The 16,610-nt window shown below is 37.1% G+C and overlaps 1 long non-coding RNA gene and 1 gene segment (V, D, J or C); both read left to right on the top strand.

Annotated features, from left to right (window-relative positions):
* The first annotated feature begins 6,682 nt into the window (after nt 1-6,682).
* Nucleotides 6,683-7,195, top strand: LOC118241191. The segment is given in 2 exon segments: nt 6,683-6,759; nt 6,888-7,195. Coding segments are annotated over 2 exon segments (351 nt in total).
* A 7,357-nt stretch (nt 7,196-14,552) lies between these two features.
* Nucleotides 14,553-15,319, top strand: LOC118241202. Its single transcript, XR_004775902.1, has 3 exons — nt 14,553-14,650; nt 14,731-14,821; nt 15,239-15,319. It is a non-coding gene; the product is annotated as an uncharacterized LOC118241202 (long non-coding RNA).
* Nucleotides 15,320-16,610: the final 1,291 nt, after the last annotated feature.

Here is a 16,610-nt window from a genome sequence, read left to right as displayed (position 1 = left end):
TCAGAAAATTCCATCACTAGGACTTTAGATTACTGGGACAAGTGTATTGTGTTTTTCGTTTCTTAAACATCCTAAGATGAATTCACTTATAGCAAGGAGAAAGTAGCAGTCTTATGCAGATATCAATGAACAACATGTCCTAAATCTTGAAGTCGACATTATATTTATATTTATTTTCATGTTTCTAAAAACAATTGAGAAACGTCAATGAAAGGCTTGAAGACAGTTGCCCTGGAAGTGACAAATTTGATAACCACACATCCCAGTGTGTTTGTTATAATGATGTTGGACGGGATGCACTATATGCAAATCCTACCTCTGTCCCTCTTACATATGGTCTGTGGGTCTGAACTGAGCTAAGCAGTTCAGTTCCATGTCAGAACCAACAATAATGCTCTCATCAGTACTGCTGCTGCTGGTAACAGCTGCTTTCTGTAAGTGTCTCAGGTGAATTACTGTATCTGAACTGGAAAGGAACGTGTTTAAACTCAACATGTTTGTAAAAATTATTTTATAACATGTTCCGTTATTGTCATTCCCCAGGTGGTGTTGGCTGTGTGGAGCTCACTCAGCCAGCCTCTGTGGTGGTCAAACCTAGAGAGTCATTCGCCATCTCCTTTAAGATCTAAGAGTCAAGTTATTGTATTCACTGGATACGGCAACCCACTGGAAAAGCTCTGGAATGGCTTGGCTATCTGTGTAGGGGTGGTGGCACTAATCTCAAAGACACAGTGAAGAATAAGATCAGTTTCAGCCAAGACACATCCAGCAGCACTGTTTTTTTAAGAGGCCAAAACTTTGAGACTGAAGACAAAGCTGTAGATTACTGTGCCAGAGAGTCACAGCATTACACATATACAGCAGGCCTGTACAAAAACAACCCCTGACAAATATGGAACAAAAAACGTGATACAAAAACAACCCATGACATCACACTGCTTACCTGTTCATCTCAACATACACAACAGATTATTTTCCTCCTGCTTTACCTTTGTTGTTGACTTCAATATCAACTGACTAACATATACATTATACATTATTTTACAAATATACATTTTATTAGTTATGCACTATGGCAAATATTAATTTCTAATAAATATTCTTTTAAAAAGTGTTTCTATATTGCTAATACACTACGCAGGACCACAGGTGAGGAACAAGAGATTACATTTACATTTATAGCATTTAAATAGTGTTTTTAGTGTCTTGTATGGTTGAAATCCTTTTATTTGTTTATTACCTCTGTGCTCTGTGCGTATATATATATATATATATATATATATATATATATATATATATATATATATATATATATATATGTGTGTGTGTGTGTGTGTGTGTGTGTGAGCTGCATTATACAGTAGGTAGCAGGCTATTTCAAACATCGCCGTTACCTTGACGTACTGTATTCAGTTTATAGAAGGAATGAGCTCCAGAAGAAGTGGGAGTTACTTAGGATTCAGTATACTCATTATAAGAAGTCTGCACATTCGTGAAGCAGTGAGAGGCAGATACACTTGCACAGGCGCAGAACATTCGTGTGATTCATCAGTAGTATGTTTGGTGTGTTCAAGTGCAAATACACACTAGCAACAATGGGCGATTGATGGTGATCATGGGTTGCTAGTATGTGATGTTACTTCTTCACTGGAAAAACATTTGAAATAGCTTAATGTTTTGCTATAATGACATATACATTTAAAATGAACAACAAGGAGTAATAGAAGAGCTGATGAGGAAAAAGCAAGCCATAGGACAGAACACTTGAGGTAATCATCATAGTCACAGGGCCAGATACAAAATGAACAAAGTATGTGAAAGTAGGGAGAAATTAAAAATGTTTTAAAAATAGAATTGTATTTCATTGAATGTAAAGAAATCTAAATATAATTTCACATAATAAATAGGGAATAATGTGAAAGTCTTATAGGCTTATAGTACATAATTGTATGTACGTTCTGTTTCATGTCCACTAGTGGTGTTTTGATGCAGAGAGGTGTGATAAATGCAAATTGATGTTGCCCTTATAAGAGGTGATAAATCTTTCAGCTGTACATTGCAGGCCATACTGCCTAATGTCATTGTGGTAGCTGTGAAAAAAGGAACAATATATCCACTATGGAGATAATTGTGAATGTGTTTTTAATAACAATGTTTCTTCAAGGTGAGCCAATGTTCATCATCAATATCTGAATTACCTTAATTTTTTCACAATATTTTGCCATATTTACAGGATTTTGTTCTCACAGGTATTCTCTGCCAGACATTTACCCAGTCTGAAGCTGTTGTTAAAAGACCAGGAGAATCTTATAAACTGATCTGCACAGCATCTGGATTCACATTCAGTAGCTACTGGGCAGCTGTAGTCAGACAGGCTTCTGGGAAAGGATTAGAGTGGATTGCAACTATTGGCAAATCTAGCAGTCCCATCTCCTATTCCCAGTCAGTCCAAGGAAGGTTCACAATCTCCAGAGACGACTCCAGCAGTCAGCTGTACTTACAGATGACCAGCCTGATGAGTGAGGACACTGCTGCATATTACTGTGCTAGAGAGACACAGTATGAGAAGACAGAGGAAGAGCTGTAAAAAAACCACATCCTCACACATCTTCACACATCCTCATTGTACATGAAAGATCCCTCGGACATGGAGCGTTAGAAGTGCATGTATAGAGTAAAGATAGATCCTTATATAATACTGGATGTGAACCAATCTAGAAATAGGTACTGAACCTTCTGCAGTTTCCAATATTTAATTTATTGCTAAATTAAATCCAGTCAGACCTAAACTGTAAAATATTATAGGTCAGGCCAGTTAATCATTAAATAAATCCCTTCCTTCCTTATTTTCCAGTGCTGTTTTCATGCAAACACATTCAAATTTTAGCATTGGTTAATCTTTGTTCCTTCTATTATATTGAAGGTGAAAACATTCTGGAACTGGAAACTGATTGAAGACAGACAAGATTCCACTTATTTACAATATCATTGAAAAATGACATTACTTGATCAACTGTAATATGTAAGTGTGTTCAATAGAAGTTAACTTTTGAATCAAAACTACATTAGATAGTGCTAATGTTCACATTTTAGGTAAGGGGGTGCAGGTTTAAAGTCAGTGTACATATTATTCTCCTTTGCTCCTTTATGCACTCGTCATTTAGATTTAAAAATGAATAATCAACAGAACTCCAGATTTTTTTAGAATTAAAAATTATAACCATAGAAAATTTATAAAAAAGTTCAATAGCAAAATCAATAAGTATAAATATGCCATCCTCAAATGATCTCAGGTCTTTCATTCTGCTCTCAAGTAAATGTTTAATATATTGATAAAATATGAATAAACATACAAGAAGTTTAGAGTATCACTTTGAAATATATTTGATGATTAATGATGTTTTAAATAATGGTTAGCAAAACACCATGATTGCAACCCTGAACAGAAACTTCTTCAGTTACTTTTATATAAAGTTTATGCAACAATTTGAAGCAGGAGCAAAGCACTAGAGCAAGATTCATTGATTTTAATATTATTGCCCTTTTTTTTCATTTTTTAAAAAAGTTTTTCATTCTCACTATAAAAACTTGCAGTATAATAAACAACACCATTTGCAGTACAATAAACAACTCCACTCAATCTCTTAAAAAAAATGGTTTCATTTCTTTCTCGTTTAGTAAATAGTAGTTTCAGTCCTGGATGTAGCAGCTCCTGTTTTCCTGAAGAACAGAAAATCCCACCAGTACAACACAAAAAATGTTTTCTACATCTCCACAGCTGTCACTGACAGCAGCATCCTGTAATTAAATTAAAGACAGTTCACAGTCTTGAATGTCACTAAAATGGAATCCATTTTGATTGAAAGTTATTTTTAGCGCATTTTTTATTATTATTATTATTATTATCCACAATTTACTTATTTATTTAAAATTCACAGTGTACTTTACGTAACAAAGATGAGTCACTTCATAACAGCTCACATCTGTGTGTCAGTGGCGATAAACATGCAGACAAAAAGAAGCAAGCAGCGGTGTAGGTCTCCATCTTATATGATTAATGAAAGAAATTAAAGTGAACCAACTACAACAAAAGGAGACAAAATAACATACAATGACCGACAATCTGTACTGCAAACAGAACAGGCTTAAATAAGGCATAACAAAATTGCATAACAGCCTTTAGGTGGTGTGGCGAATGAGGGAACACACACCACCTGAGGGAGGCATGGCACAATAGAAAACACAGACACATGTAAAACAAGAATAACAAAAACAAAACCCACGTGCAGAGCCACCACCAAATGACGTAGGCTATGGCAGGGGGGGATACATCACACAGCAGATTCAAGGAGCTTAACAAAGTCTCACCAGAATAGCTCCATTAGCTGGAAGGTCTCACAGTCAGTAATTAATATAGTTTGGATTCCAACACCTGCAAAAAAGGCATTGGAATGGGTTGGATTTATGACTGTTGGACAGCAGATAAAATCAAGGAACTAAAAAAAAAGTTCCACGGCATCAGTCTAACCTCGTCTCCTGCTGAGGTTAGGTGTCCGGAGAACTCCATGAAGGTGTCCTGTCAGGTCTCTGGATATGCTTTCAGTGACTACGGCACATGCTGGATCAGACAGCCACCAGGCAAAAGTCTGCAGTGGATTGAGATCATATGGGGTGGTGGATCCATAGACTATGCAGGATCCTTTAAGAGTCGCTTCACCATCTCCAGAGACACGAGCAGTAACATGCTCTTCTTAGACATCACTGGCCTGCTGCCTGAAGTCTCAGCTGTTTATTATTGTGCAAGAACAGCAGTACAGCTGAGGCTAAGGTTAATACAAAAATAAATTTTTACAGCTGTTTTATTTAGAGTTATCACATAATCTGCATTATTTAGGAAGCATAGATGATAGACTACATAGCAAAACAGTCACTACAAGTCTCATATTAATATAAATAAGAAGCAATTATATGTATGTTGTATATAAGAGACTTTGAAAAAAGTATATTATTGAAATACATAAACAATTCTGAGATTTGCTGAGGTTCACTGAATGTAATGTTCCAGTTATTTACATTCTGTGCTAACATACGGTGCAGTGGTAGCTCAGCAGTTAAGGTGCTTTACTGGTATAGGTTACTTGTTGGGTCAAGCCCCAGCACTGCCAAGTTGCATCTATTGGCCCCTGAGCAAGACCCTTAATGCTCAAGTTGTACTCAGTCATAATTGTAAGTTGCTTTGGATAAAAGTGTCAGCTAAATGTCAATATACTCACTTTGATAAACCACTAGGACTCATCCCTCACTGAAAAAGCAAACAAATGTAAAATACTGTTACTCTCAGTGTTGCATTTGTCATATCTTTGCCCTTTCCACCAATTTTTCCAGTTTTCCAAATTTCTTTTTCTCTTTTCCTATAATTAGCATAATGAACTGACGTTTTGTAAAGGATCTCCTGGTATTTAGTCATTAGTTACAGTATAATAAACAACTAGTCTCTATAATGAAGTCTAATAAATAATAATAAATATCTAATAAAAATATAATAAAAAATAATACATATATTTTTAAAATGGTCTCACTTGGATGACAAGATAACTAAAAATTAGTTTCATTCTTGTATGAGGCAATTCCTCTTATCCTCTGACGAACAGAAAAATCCCATCATTGCAACACAAACCATTTTTTCTACATTTCTCTATCTCTAACTGACAGCAGCATCACATAAATTAAGCAAATTAAGTAAATTACATACCTATACCCACTTCCATTAGTACCAGCTGCTCTCAAGCAGCTATGGGGAGCGTGGTGCTTTACTGAATTAGACCTATGCAGTGCCTATAAACTAAAAGAGAGTGATCAATGGAAGACAGACTTTAGCACATCTTCTGGACGCTACAGTATCTGGTCCTTCTGTATCACTGTCTTCTAGGCATATATCAATGAGGTCATAAATGAGTTTCTGGGTAGATCCTTTGTTGCATATTGCATTGATGATTTTGATTTGTTCCCTTTCCTTTGACAGACAAGTGCATGATATGTGTGCAGTCCTTACCATGCCTCTGACTGACCTGCTCTGCTGATATAACTCTTGAAGACTTCAAAGTCGCTTTTGCCAGTGCCCCTGTACTGCAGCAGCCCAATCCCATCAAACCCTTTGTCGAGGAATTCATTGCAGTGGCTGTCATTGTAGTGGTTGATCTTTGCCTACAAAGGGTTCAGTGTGACAGACTCAACAATCAGCATGTTCTGGATCTGCCAGATACCTGGGAAAAATACTCGACTGCATTAGTTTCTATTATTCTGAGAGTAGCAAGAGCTCAGTCCATGCAGTACAGGGCAGGTTCACAACATCTAATAAAACTATGTTACAAACCTGATTGTGATGAAGTTTATGATTTCAAACTTTGAAGATGGTTCAAATGTAGACCTGCAACCCTGTAGAATCATGAATGTTTAATTTTATTAAAGAGATTCGGCAATCAAGAATGAACTGTTTTCTTTGTACTTTTTAAAAGAATGACCGATTGTTTTTTTCTCTCAAAAAGCAGATTGCAGTAACCTTGTAGTTGTCTACATTCCATGTTCTAAAATACCTTTTTCTTTCATGGGTATCCAGATATGCAAATGCTAGCTTCCCACCTCAATCTTTCTCTATTTAGGTGTTGAGGCAGTTAAGCTCTGGAGAGCAGAGATCACTCCAGAACAACAACACAACCATGTTCTCCACACCTCTTCTACTCCTGCTGGCAGCTGCATCCTGTGAGTTATTGATTAAATAATTTAATTTGCTGCAATTGCAATCCTGTTTTGATTACTTATTAAATTCAAGTTTGAAGTGTAATATTTTTAATTGTAGTTAATTATATCATTTTTTTTATTATTTACAGATGTGCATGGTGAAGAACTGACTCAGCCTGCTTCCATGACAGTGCAGCCAGGCCAGAGTCTGTCCATCAACTGCAAAGTCTCATATTCAGTTACTAGCTGGTACACAGCTTGGATCCGACAACCTGCAGGAAAAGCCCTAGAGTGGATTGGGCATATCTATAGTGGTGGGGGTACAGCTTACAGTGATAAACTAAAAAACAAGTTCAGCATCTCTAGAGACACTGGCAGTAACACGATAACATTACAAGGACAGAATCTGCAAACTGAAGACACAGCTGTATATTACTGTGCAAGAGACTCACAGTAAGAAGAGCTAGTGATTATGCTTTACAAAAACCTTGTGAGTTCTGTTTGAGACACACTTCCATTATTCCAATAAATCCAGTAAATGCTTATGGATTCATCTCAGCTCAGTATGCCATGTTATGCAAATTTGAAATGAAATGAAAATGCAATTTATATATAGAATAACTTTTAATATATAGAACTGTCATGGGACGCTGCCCCCCCCCCCCCCCAAGTCACGTGGTACTACCTGCCACGTGCAAGGGGGGTTTCACTCATGTTTGTAGTCACACCCCTGTGAGGGCACGCACCTGTACGGGGTTAAGTGTTACCGTGTGTCTCTCTATTTAAACCCCCATCAGTATGTGCTTCACCGTTGGTTATTGTTTGTTTGTTAGCGTCTGAAGTGTAATGTTAGGATCCATTTTTGTCTAACCTGTGTTAATGTTAAAGTCTTAATCGTTGGTGTTAAGTTCAAAGTTCAAAGTTCAAAGAGAGGCTTTATTGTCATTTCAGCTATATACGAGTGCACAACAAAAACGAGAGAATATTCCTCCAGGACCATGGTGCAACACAAAACAACAGTGCAACAGACAACATGCTACACAAGTACAAACAGTTCGATATAGTGCAAAATGTCATAAACATTAAATAAACAATAATAAATACAGGACAGGACAAATACAAAATGAGTAGACAGTGCAGTTATTTAGTCCAGTACACAGTACTAAGAATATGTAAAATGAGTTGTGCATAGGAGTCATTGACATGCTATACTGAACATAGCAGTCAGTGGTAGCAGCCAGAACAGTTCAGAGTACAGTGCTGGTTTAGTACAGTACTCTAGCAGCAAGTCGGATAATGTGCAAGACTACAACAGGAGTGCATAGTTTATTTGTGTGAGGTTTGACTTCAGCACTAGTCCGATGCAAAACAATGTATGAGTGTGTGTATGGATATGTATGTATGTATGTATGTATGTATGTATGTATGTATGTGTGTGTGTGAGTGTGTGTGACTATGTATAAGCATGTGTGTATGTGTGTATGTATATAAAAGTTCCCGTTTTTGGAATCTGAATTGGGATTGGAGTTAGCCAGAGTTCAGGAGTCTAATGGCTTCTGGGAAGAAGCTGTCTGGAGGTGTGGGACTGGATGCTGCAGTACCCTCTTCCAGATGGCAAAAGGGTGAACAATTCATGTGAGGGGTGTGTGGGGTCTTTCACAATGTTGGTGGCTTTCCGGATGCAGCGTGTTGTGTAGATGTTCGTGATGGAGGGAAGAGAGACCCCAATGATCTTCTCAGCTGTTCTCATTATTCTCTGGAGGGTCTTGCGGTCAAAGGCGGTGCAGTTCCCAAACCAGGTAATGATGCAGCTGCTCAGGATGCTCTCTATAGTACATCTTTAGAAGGTAGTGAGGATGGGTGATGGCAGATGGGCTTTCCTCAGCTTCTGAAGGAAGTAAAGACATTTATGGGCTCTCTTGATGATGGAACTAGTGTTCAGGGTCCAGGTGAGGTTCTCCGCTAAGTGATCACCAAGGAACTTGATGTTCTTGATGATCTCCACTGAGGAGCCGTTGATGGCAAGCGGGGAGTAATCTCGCCTTGCTCTCCTGAAGTCAACAACCATATCTTTTGTCTTGTCGACATTCAGAAACAGGTTGTTGACCTTACACCAGCTCACCAGTTCATATAATTGGATTAATGGACTGAATTATTACATAGGTGTTTATTACAATTTTATTATTAGATATTTAACTTGGAAATATCAAAATAACCTACTGCTACTGTACACGCTGGACATGGCAGCCTGCAGGAAGAACTCTGGAGTGGATTCGGCAAATATGTGGTAGCGGTAACATCTACTACAGTGATTAACTGAAGAGTAGGTTTCAAGTTTCCAGAGACACTAGCAGCACAGTAACCTTTCAAAGGCAGAATCTGCAGAAAGAAGAAAAAGCTGTCTATTAATGTGCTCATGAACCACGGTGACATAATTCAGCAACATTCCAGTTCAAAAATAACCTCTGAAGAAAACATTGTTACTGTGAGAGTCTGTTAAAATAAAATAAAAAAGTATATAGTGAATTAACATGACCACATGTTTATTGGTCCTCTGAACTTCTTAATGATACAAAATGGAACTATATCAAATTATATCAACTATATCAACTTTAATAAATTTTATGTCAAATAACGACACACCTGTGTTATTGTGTGCATAAACCACAGTGTTACAGTTTAGCTTCCTTGTACAAAATCATCCATGATTTAGTAATCTTGCAATCATTTGGAGATCTGTCCTCTGTCACTGCAGTTTGAAATAAGAAGTGAACATTTTTTTGCCAAATAAGTGGTTAATAACAATAAAACTTTCAGTGCCTAATTAGAAGCAGTGAGCTTACAATATTAAATCGAATTCAGTTTGATTAGCTTTTAATATCTAGCCAGAGGCTTAATATTTCATTGATCCTGCATCCTTAAAAATGAATGCAAAGAAATTAGATCTCACCAGCTGGATAGATAGCAGAGAGGAAATAATGATAGTTTGGAACTAACACAAAAACAAGTGGGCATATTTATTATTCAGCCTATTTAGTCTTGCCAAATATGAACATTTAAATCAACTGATGGCATAACATTTTAAGTGATATAACTGCACCAAAGAATGTAGCTCACCAGACCGACCAAAAGGACAATGGTGAGGTTAAAAATATAACATTTCAGTGAATATGTACTGCAACTTAAAATATATTTCTAAACTCACAGTTTGTGACTAACAAAAGAATATATTTTAAACACTACATTTTCAGTGTGGTGCCAATTCCAAAAAGTATGTGTTTCTTTAAATTCCATTATTAGTCACATGTGTAAATACAAATATTGTGTTCAGGCTCCCTTCCTTAAATAGTTCACATACTACAATAAGAACTCCCTCCTCTTATACCTGAAAAACATAATAATGCTTTCTGCATATTTATTCTTGCTTCTGGTAACTCTGTCCTGTGAGTTTGACTTTATATGAAAACTTTACATTTTGTGCATTACAAAGTGCATTATTCATCTTTCCCTATATTTTGTAGTAATTCTAATATTTTTTTACAGGGGTCCGTTCTCATGAACTCACTCAGCCTGAATCCTTAATGATCCATCCATGTCAAACTGTGACCATAAACTGCAAGGTCTCTACTTCAGTAACCAGTGTCCATGTATCTTTGATGCGGCAGGTAGGAGGGAAAGTTCTGGAGTGGATTGGACTAATTTATTCAGGTGGAGACAGACCTTTAAAGAGTCTCTGAAAGACAAGTTCAGCATCTCCAGAGACACTTCCAGGAACACAGTAACATTAAAAGGGCAGAACCTCCAGCATGAAGACACAGCTGTGTGCTACTGTGCTACATCCTCGCAGTGACACAAATTAGAGGCGACAAATGCAAAAACATGGAAGTTCAGTGCAGTCTGCTTTCAGTCAAACACTGAAATGTAAATATACATGTGAAACATGAACAACACAGTCAAGAAATTTTTAACATTCACTTCAGTTCGTACAGAGGATATACACCTTCTGAATCCAACTCAGTAATTTAATTTATTTATTTTTAGGTTAAATGGTCTAGGTACACTAAAAATGAAAGCTTGGTGTATTGCAACAAACCTGTTTCAAGTAGCATAGTTACACTTTTAGTTTCTTATTAAGCAACTGAACATGATAGAATAGAAATAGATTTATGCTTCACAGATAAATCATTTCTACATTTTCATAAGGATTTAAGCACTGATCTGTTGCTGATAAGTGACCTGATGCTGCTAAGTTTGCCCAGAAATCATTGATAAAGGCCAGGGTCAAACAACCAGCAGACGATTATACAGAACCAGAGAATTTCTTGTGGAAAATAAGTCTATGAAATGTCATAAAATACTGCAGGTGATTCTTGGATTCTTCACTCCACATGAACAATGTTAAGCATACCTGGCTAGCTAACATATTCTAATTAAAAAATGCAGCGCTATAGAAGTGACCATTTTCTATTACTTTGCCATACTTTTGCAAAAATTAAATTGTTATTTTTATAGGTTTAGAGACTTATTTCAAGTTTTATCATGTTTGTACAAGTATGACACATAACACAATATATATATATATATATATATATATATATATATATATATATATATATATATATATATATATATATATATATATATATATATATATATATTGTACCTGACATAAACTGAGCTACAATGTTAGCTGTCATTATACGCTGTGAATGCAACCCGAAAAGTTGATATAGTTGTAATGTCAACATCAAAATTGTCAAATATAGGTCCAAACATATATTAAATTACTGATAATCACAAAATGGAGGTATCATTTCTGTTTATCATCTGTAATTTTAAAGTTCCATGTCACAAAATATAATACATTTCACTGTTAATAATGCATGACTTTCAGAGGTAATGGTGCCTGACTTTCAGGAAACACCTGTGTTCTCAGAACTGACACAGTAATGTAAATATATGAATTTAAATATGCTTTGTCACTTTTTCAGTATAGAGTTTTAGAAATAGACTTCAGGCTGTAGACCTTACAAAACATTAATCGAGCTAAACAAAAATAGAGCTAAATTAACATTTTCACAATGTACATCTCGGAGGTATAGAAATAATACTCTGTCCTTTAGTACTCAATCCAGTACTTTCTATATTTAATACTCATTTGATGCTTATATGTTCTTACCATTCTATTGTGATTATCATTCTATTATTGTATCATTCTGTGTGATCATTTTTTTACACACCCAATTTGATAAATAGATTAGAAGAATGAAGGATCGCCTCCTTTTTTTATAAGCTTTTTTTTTTTTTTTTTTAAATCAGTTTTACCCAAGGACTCTTACTTTTTCATTCTAAACAATACATTTTATTTCCTGTCAGTAACTCTTTTATTGATATTCTCCAGTGTTATGGATTATTTGTCATGTTAATTGACCAAACCTCTTTGAGATAGATCACAGACAAGCATCCAGATATTACATCTTAGAATTCCTTGGTACCTCAATGACTATAAACAGCACAGGCCTTGACAGGCAAATACCAATCCAATACCTTCTACATGATTTAGGAGGGTATTTCTAATTGTGTAACCCATGACTGGAGACTTATGCAGTCATAGTCTTTGGAAATCATTCTGTAACTCATTTGGATACGGTACATCAAATTGCACCAGAATTCTGTTGTGAAAAGCAGGTAACCAATTATGTGGCTTTTAATATGGTACTCTGGTGTACATGGATTGAATGAAATTGCTGATTCAATATGTTTCTTCACAAGAAGTCATTATTATAGTGGTTCAAAAATGATTTCTCACAACATTACAACAGACACATTCATTAAAGGGCTCTCTGAGCTGCAGAGTTTTTTCAAAGTCATCATGTTGTCTATCTCTCTATTATTATTTCTGGCAACTGTAAACTGTGTTAATCACTAAAATAACATTACTTCAAAACATTATTTATTTATCAAATTATCATTTAAAATGTTAAATCTTGTTAGTTATTATTATTTTATTAGACTTAGTAAATGTATATAATTTCCTTAATAAAAAAATATAATCTTTCTTCTGTTTGTTGGCTTTTACAGGTGTTCATTTTATTGAACTTATCCAGTCATCCACTGTAGTTGTACAACCTGGAGGATCATTTACCATCTCTTGTGCATTTTCTGGGATGTGACTCTCTAGCTACTGCCCTCATTGGATATGACAACTTGCAGGCAAACCTTTAGAACACATAGGATATGGATGTACTAGTGTAACAAATGTAAAGGATTCAATAAAGAGCAAGGTCAGTCTTTCTGCCGATACTACCAGCAACAGGTTTTTTAAAACAAATATTGATCTGTGATTGACGTGAAATTAAGGAAGTTACATTTTTATGCAAATCTAACCCCCATATCTGCTGAGAGAAGAAATGCCCACTGGTCATCTTGAACAAAAATCATGTTCTCTAAACTTCTTCTAACTTGTGAGTTGTATACTATACTAATTAAATATTTTCTAGTACAGTACAGAGTGCAGTACAGACTAGTACAGAGTGCAATTTGGTGTTGTGACAGCAACTGATTGTCACCTATTTTAAAACATCATAACTGTTCATGGGTTCTAAAAGTATTGAGCTCATTCAGCCTCCTGTTATGGTTGGTTGATTCCAGGTGAATAATTTTCCATTCCCTGTAAGATTACTAGGTACTTGGCCACAGGAGGGGGGTACACAAACTGAATAAGACACTCAGCACGACAACCAATGGAATGGATTGACTTTTTCCACAGTCTAAAGAGCAAGATCAGTTTCTCTGCAGACACCTCCAGCAACAGTGTATTATTACAGGCCAAAACCTTAACAAAAAAAATCCCCAGTGCAAAAAGCTCACACATATTTGCGCGCACACACACACACACACACACACACACACACACACACACACACACACACACACACACACACACACACACAAGTGCACTGCTCTTCTTTGGGTTTTAGACCATTGTCAACATGGCAGTGACACTGAAATGGCAGTGGCAGTGTAGTGGGTGTTGCACTGGTAAGAGTGTCAGATAAATAAAATAAGAAAAAGACAAAAATAAATTTAGATTTTAATTCTGAATCACCAATTTGAAAAAAAAAGCACAAAAAGGTACATTTTTGTGGGTTATAGCCATGAAAATTATTCATTCACATGTGTAGTGAGATATACATATGCAAAGCCATGTACATGTTAATGAACATGAATATCTCATTCCTGTCTGAATCTGAATTACAGCGACTGCTTGCAGTGCCATAAACAGCCAACAGGACTTCCTAAAAATGACCTTCATGTGCATATGTCACATATGTCTTCCACACACAGTATACATTTCATTAAACTCACTGAAAGATGTTTATCATGTCATTCATTGTCATGGACTTCTTATTATAATATGTGTGTGGATTTGGTGTCCTCATATTTGTACGACTTTCTTAAGTTACCATGCTAACTATGATCCATTTGAGCAGCATCTCTCAGGTTGCGGAGGATCAGTAAAACATTGGTCAAACGTTTTTAATATATTGCATCATGATGAATGAATGAATGAATGAATGAATGAATGAATGAATAAATCAATTCATATTAATAATATTCACCATATGTACATCATACTGGAATACCATTTACTGGTAAACTGCAAAAACATGACATAAACATAGTCAGCTGACAGACATTATTACAAATTTCTGTTTGTGGGTGTCTCATGAGCCTTTATGCAAATCAGTGGTCCATCACTTAAGCCTCACTACAGAGCTGGAGTGACAGTGCTGTCCACAGCAGTCCATCAGCTCTGCAGAGCACAGTAGAGTAGCTCCCTCCAGTTCATCTTCAACACAAACCATGCTGTCTGTGGCACTACTGATGTTGATGCTAACCAGGATATTCAGTGAGTTTATTGAGTTTAAGAGATTATTATCATAACATGCTAATCTACATTGTGTGACTGTCTTTTCTTTTTTTTCACAGGTGTTCACTGTGTTGACCTGACACAGCCCAGTTCTTTGAGCGTCCGACCTGGCCAGTCAGTGACCATCAGCTGTAAGGTCTGCAGGAAAAGGTCTGGAAAGGGTTGCCTATGTAATCACTGGTGGAAGCTTACACTATAAAGATTCAATGAAACCCAAATTTACTTCATGAGACACTTGCAATAGTGCAATAACACTGCAAGGCCAGAATCTGGAGATTGAAGACACAGCTGTGTATTACTGTGCTCAAAACCGTCATCTGAGTGGTGGGAGTGTACAAAAACTATGGAGATCTGTCATTAGCACAGAGATATATTTATAAGATTTTGGCAAGTTCACTTATTACATGTGCTACATTCTGTAAACGTGGTGCAAACTCAGAGAGCACATACAACTTGCTGTATAACTTAGTTGTGGTGTATGCGTTAGCAGCATAGCTATTAGCCATAGTTCCTAGTACATTTCGAGCGGAGTATAAGGGCAGTAAACTTTAATATCCTCTCTTCAAGTTGTCCTTGGGGTTCCTGAGTTCAGCCCACGTGGGACAAAAAGCTGCCCCATAGCCCCTGAAGCTACCAGTACCTCAGGTTAGACATCACAGTAACCCTCACAGCTCGAAGTGACAGAAATACTATGGAGGGCTATTTGTGCTTGTGTGGAGTGCAGTGTGAGCCAGAGACATTGCACTGAAACAAAAGATTGTAAGTGCTGAGACCAGACTTGCTGGAGAGATCTTTCCTAGCCCTGCAATGCTTAATTTTTTGTTTGAATCTGCTGGCTTTAAAGGTGTTCAATTTATTACATTACTTTGAGTGACTGGTCAATTTTGTAACAGTGTATAGTCAATTTCAGTTTGTGTAAATAGTTTATAATTTGAAGTTGTTTTTAGTGTTTGCTTCATATGCTTATTTTATTGAGAGTTGGTAATTCTGGGACAGTGTGCTCTCATATTTAATGGGTTGAGTACAAAGTTCAAGCTGTAAACTTTTTTGGTGCTAAGCTTAAATACTCCTGCAGAGTAAAACAGTTTATTTTGAAAAGTAATTTAAGTGATTCATTTTGCCAAATGGAATCCCACTGATTGTGTAGTGGTAATTTCATCACTGTATCTCACATACCTGTGTTTACTACTGTGTAACTGCAGGAGGCTAAGCAAGATGCGTGGACAAGTCGTAGGAAACAGAAACACATGTTTATTCAAACACTTAACAAAGTACACGTATAACGCAGGCTATTTGGTTCAAACACTGACAACACAGACGCGTAAACGAACATGTATACTAATGACACAATAAGGAGCAGGTGTGAGATACAGGGAAGGCGTGGCAACATTGATGAACACACATAAGGAGACGTTCGGGGGGAGGGGCTTTACCATGACAGAGCCCCTCCCCAACTCCCAGTGTGCCAGCCTATTGGGCTGCAGCCCCAAGACCAACACCAGATGGCGAGGCCAGAGAACCGAACGACCCGACACAAGCTAGCATGAGCAAGACAGAGGAGAGATGGATAGGGACCAAGATGACAACAGATATTGGGCAACCTTTGCTGTCCCACCTCAGGAGGTGCACCAGCCACCTTTCCCATCTCTGGGGTGGGTACTGGTGCTGCCTCCTTCCTGCCTTTACGAGGCTTCGGTTTGGGCGCATGAGTTCCAGGGCAGTGTGCCCTAGCGAAGGGAGTTTCCTTCTTGGACGAGGTCACCTCTAGGAGTTTTACACGGGCTGGCTTGCTTGTCCCTAGGCGATACCTCATGGGCAGAGCCTTGGGTGGTATCATAGATGCCAGAGGCTCGTCATTCCCGGAGACGACAGACCTTACGTGACTGTTTGCAAGAGAATCCCCATAGAGGACCTCCTCCACCTCCATCGGTGGATCCTC

This window comes from Electrophorus electricus, chromosome 1 (assembly GCF_013358815.1).
Source record: "Electrophorus electricus isolate fEleEle1 chromosome 1, fEleEle1.pri, whole genome shotgun sequence".
NCBI classification, from domain to species: Eukaryota; Metazoa; Chordata; class Actinopteri; order Gymnotiformes; family Gymnotidae; genus Electrophorus; species Electrophorus electricus.
Note: the sequence above shows the minus strand (reverse complement) of the source record. Positions and strands in the feature narration are given on the sequence as shown.